Source organism: Chrysochloris asiatica, unplaced genomic scaffold, assembly GCF_000296735.1.
Source record: "Chrysochloris asiatica unplaced genomic scaffold, ChrAsi1.0 scaffold00128, whole genome shotgun sequence".
In the NCBI taxonomy this organism is placed as follows: Eukaryota; Metazoa; Chordata; class Mammalia; order Afrosoricida; family Chrysochloridae; genus Chrysochloris; species Chrysochloris asiatica.
The window spans coordinates 1,966,591-1,971,610 of NW_006408646.1; the positions used below are offsets into that span (position 1 = coordinate 1,966,591).

The window sequence follows — 5,020 nt, forward strand, 5'->3', positions numbered from 1 at the left end:
GGTGTTGAAGGAGAATATTGAAAGTGCCATGGGCTGCCAAAAGAACCAATAGATCCGTTTTGGAAGAAGTGCAGCCAGAGTGCTCCTTGGAGGCCAAGGTGGCCAAACTTCGTCTTTTATACTTTGAACATATTGTTAGGAGGGACCAGTCACTGGAGAAGGATATCATGTTTGGTAAGGTGGACGGTCAGAGAAAAAGAGGAAGACCTCCAACGAGATGGAATGGCCAAGTGGCAGCATCGATGGACTCAAGTGTGGCAACAGTAGTGAGGTTAGCCCAGGATAGGGCAGTGTTTCGTTCTGCTGTGCATAAGGTCACTATGGGTCGGTATCGACTCGATGGCACCTAACAACAACAACAACAACAACAACAACACACATTAAAGGTTCCCCCAGGCTACTCATTGTTGAATAAATGGATGAAAAAGTGTTGCAGAAAGTTCTAAAGGAGTCCCTTCCAACTGCTCTTCAGCCAGTAGACAAAGGAAGGAAGAGTGTTGGGTTGCAGGGCTGGTAAGATCTGGTCAATGAGAGCCCCTGTGGTCAGTCCCTCACTCCCCACTATATGACGGGGAGACTCTGTCAGACTGGAGTAGAGTGTCCAAGGGCACACAGCAGGCTAGTGGCACAGTCCAAACCGTGAAATCAAACCAGGCTCACTGCCATCGAGTCAATTCTGAGTTACAGGGATCCTACAGGACAGGGTACAATTGCTCTTTAGGGTCTCCAAGACTGTCGGTGTATACAGGAATAAACCAACTCATCTGTCTCGGGAGGAACAGCTGGTGGGTTTGATCTATCAACCTGTGGTTAGCAGTCTAATTAATACTTAACCTACTCTGCCAGAACAGCTCTAAGCCTGAATTCCCATTAGGGTTTCTCACCTGAAAAGACCCTTTCAGATTCGCTGGTGTTTTGTAGTCTCCTTTCATGACCTACAAAAGAGAGAAAGGAAAAATCACTCACATAGAAAAGACCAAAAAAGTCAAATATAGTCCAAATATAGCCACCCGGCCCCCTCCCCAAATCATCCATCCAACAAGTATTTATTTCTTGAGCTCACTTATTCCAACATTATTCCAAGCACTGGGTGTACAAGTTTAATAAGACAGAATGAAATGCCTGTTCTTGTAGAACTTCTAATTCTAGAGGAGGAGTCAGGCAATATATGAGGGGGCTTCAAAAAGATGTGGAAAAATGGAATTCAAAGACAATGGAGAAGGGTTACAGAATACCCACAAATATATATAGGTTTGATAGAGAATATGTAAATATAGGTATTTGCCTTTGCCACCAATATATCCATGAAAGTGGTAGAGCATACAGGCGGCAAAGTTACAAAAGTTCTTAGACATCACCAAGTATCCTGAGGGAATGAGTCACGGTGCCTGAGGCTCCAGACCAGGATCTCTTGGGGAACACCAAGGTCAACTGGCATAACAGCCCACAAAGACAACGCTTTACATCCTCCCTGGGTAAGTAGTGACTGGGGTCTACAAAGCTTGTGAGCAGCCATCTAAGATGCAATTCTTGGTTTCTCCCTGTTTGAATGAAAGAGGAGTAACAAAAATTAAAAATCTATTGGTCCAATGCACTTATGGACTATGTGAACATCACAACCCTGAGACAAGAGGGACTAAATGACATCCGGCTCCCACTACCAACTGCTCTGAAAGGGATCACAGTAGAAGGTCCTGGTTAGCATGGGAGAAAATGTGGAAGCAAATTAAAAAATCATGAAAAAACCAGACTTACTGGTCAGAGAAAGACTGGAGGAATCCCAAGACTATGGCCCTTAGGCACCCTTCAGGTCTGGAACTGAACTCACTCCCATGGCTCAATTTTCAGCCAAGCAATAGACAGATCTGTGAGCAGAACAGTAATACTAGGGAGGTAGGCACGTCATAGACCAACCAACCATTGGAGATCAAGAGGGCACCACTGACCCAAGGGTAAAGTTCAGAAGCATTAGGAAATGAAAAGGAGTGGAAACAGAAACACAGGGAGACTAAACCCAATGCCATCAAGTCGATTCTGACTCATAGTGACCCAATACAGGGTTTCTAAGACTGTAAGTCTTTACAGGAGCAGACAGCCTCAATGAGATTAAGACAGCTACATTCTGGAGAGAACCTGATCTGCAGGCATCCATTGATTGCAGAGACCTGGTTAAACACATTTTATTTGGACTACACCTATGCAAATATGACCCAGAAGCCAAGCTTCATCATTTTTTTTTTTCCTATTCCCTCTGGTGGGGGATGTACACAAAAACACTCAGGAATATATAATAATTTAAACAACCAAAGGGTACAATCTGCAAGTCTGACTCCTGGCCGTCAGCTTTCAGTCCCTCGCTTCCCATGAATCTAGAGTCCTCAACTGCTCCCTCTCTCCATGTCCCCATCTCTGGTGTTGCTGCTTCTCTGGATAAGGTCCCGAATTCTGCTTGTGCTCTTCTCCCTTGATGATCACAGGGTCCTTTGTTTCTGGATTGTAACTACTCCCCCATTTTTGTTACCAAACTTCTACCTTTACAATTGTGACAATCGCAATTAGTCATGATAACTATTACTCACTATTGAATTATAAGAATCTTATCCCCGTATCTTTAAAACAGACCCATTTAGACAAGATGAAATCTATTCAGTGGGGACTCTTTCTTCCCCCACACACTCCTTCTTGAAACCTTGTAAGCCAGTCACTTTGTGCCTTTATCACCCCTTTATTTTAGGTATCCAGTATCTAAGTTGCCCACCCCTATACACTCTGTGTACAGAGGGGAAAACATTGATACTTGATATGAAAACTCCTTCCCTCTCTGTTGGTATTTAGAGTTACTACCTCCATGAGTGTAGGTCAAGTTCATCAAATTGTAGCAATTTACCCTTGTTTCCTTTATCAAAAATGTTTTCTTTTTTAACTTTTTCTAGGTGAGTTCTGATTATCAAGCCATTGAGGCTAAGTCAAATGGGTACTGTCTGCAAGTTTGGGTGTTCTTGTGCATCTCCCCTCACTTCATATCAGCTGGATGCTTCACTCTCAGCTCTAGCCCTCTGTGGCTATGTCCTTGTCTATGGGCTCAGGAGTCCCCAGGTCTCACCACACTTTGGACCAACCAGCCTTTCCTCTTCTCTCATCTTCAGGTCAACGGGATGAAATATGATTTTCAATATAAAAATTATTGAGGTAATTTATACATATATACATGCAACACATATATATGTGTACAGTCAAAAATGCACCAGGTCACCTGGAGACACAACACTGACTCCAATGAACTGGGAGTTAACAATGGTCACTGTGGGCTCCTCAGGCTTTGGATCTTCAGGCAAAGACTTGTCAGTTCTCTCAGCCCTGTGGAGTCAACAGCCTGCCACGTGACCTTCTGAATGTGGAGTATCAGCTCCTACAGTCATGTGAGTCAGGAGAAGCCTTCAGTCTGATGCCTGACCCTCAGATTGGGACTTGCCAGTCTCCACAAGTATGTGACGCTGTCTTTGCAATTAATCTCTCTATATGGATTCTGGAGTCCTGGTGTGGCATTGTGGGTTAATGTGCTAGACTGCAGAGCCAGTTTGATTCTCAAGGTCGGTGATTCAAACTCACCAGCTGCTCCTCAGAAACCCTATAAAGGGTCGCTATGGGTTGGAACCGACTGGACGGCACTTAACAGCAACATATGGATTCCATTATCTTTCCACTCAATTTTTCCACAAGCTTTTGGTAGCCCCCCACGCCCCTTGTATTTAAATATATACACACACCACTGGTTTTGCAGATCTGGAGAACCCGAACCAAGTAAAGATGGAAATGAAGCAGTTACATGGTTCATGATGTGCATCAGATTGAAACAAACCCTACCTGCTTTCCCCGGCAGCCCGAGAGCCCCTTTCATGTGTGGGCATGCACACTCACCCGGTACGTATTGTTGATGACAATGGGGTCAGGGTTGCCGTAGTTGGGTGGGTTTGCATAGGGGTCATAGCCAAGTCGAGCCAGCATGGGGGCGATATGGGCCATGTCTCTCAACACGTCCCCAGGGATGTGGCCCGTCCATTTGGACAGTGCTTCCAGGTTCACAGGCTTGATGACTTGGTCTGTGGACCGCTCGATCCTGGGGAGAGAATACAGGCTGCACTGAGCAAGGCAGAGCCAGACAGCGGCCAGGAGGCCTGCCCTGCCTGGCATCGTCTCCATCAACTGGACTGCCGTGTCTCATGCTACCTCCGCTGTACAATGGGGATAAGAGTGTATGGTGGGGACTTAGAAGAAAGACGATGCAGTGCATCCAGCTGCTGAATAAATTCTGCCTCCTTGGTTTTGTACAAATAACCTTGTATTTATTCAACTACTGTGAAGATTTTGGTCTTGCAAAGAAAAAGGATCAAAACTTAAAGGTAACGCTCAGATTCACCATTCCTAGTCTCTTACTTCTCATGGGTACATGCTTTAGGAGTCTCTGGGCAGTGCATACGGTTATGTGAACGGCTACTAACCAAAAGGTTGGCAGTTCGATCCTAATCAGAGGCACCACAGAGGAAAGGACTTGTGGTCTGCTTCTGAAAGATCAGAGACAGGAAAACCCTACAGGGAGCACAATTCTACTCTGACACGCACGGGGTCACACTGAATTGGAATTGGACTTGAAGTCAGCTGGCTTTTCTTAGCATTTTAGAGAACATCTTACCCTTCAATCTTTTGTCTGTGCTTTCAGTGGTAGAATGGGGGTGATTACACTACTGGCTGTACACATCACCACTGCTTGGGTGACTCTGGGTAAGTTACTTCACCTCTCTAAGCCTCAGTTTCTTCATCCTTACAGTCAGAATAATAGTACCTAACTTATGGGGATGTTCTAAAGATTTAATACATTAATATGGGAAAAATATATGGCATATTATAAGCTCTCAATAAGTAACAGCAAACACATACATACACAGACAAACTATCAATCTATTACTTACTTTGTAGATTTCAAAACAGAAAGTCAATGCAATATGTATTACTATTCTGTAGC

The 5,020-nt window shown here is 44.5% G+C and overlaps 1 protein-coding gene across 1 annotated transcript in view; it reads right to left on the bottom strand.

The window, feature by feature from the left end:
- Positions 1–5,020, bottom strand: part of LOC102817294 (protein-tyrosine sulfotransferase 2-like) — a 21,993-nt gene that overhangs the window by 5,483 nt on the left and 11,490 nt on the right. The window contains exons 3-4 of the mRNA XM_006869191.1: positions 3,919–4,117; positions 885–935 (exon numbers count right to left, since the gene is read on the bottom strand). Coding sequence (XP_006869253.1) covers positions 885–935; positions 3,919–4,117 — 250 coding nt within the window. The remainder of the gene's footprint in view (positions 1–884; positions 936–3,918; positions 4,118–5,020) is intronic.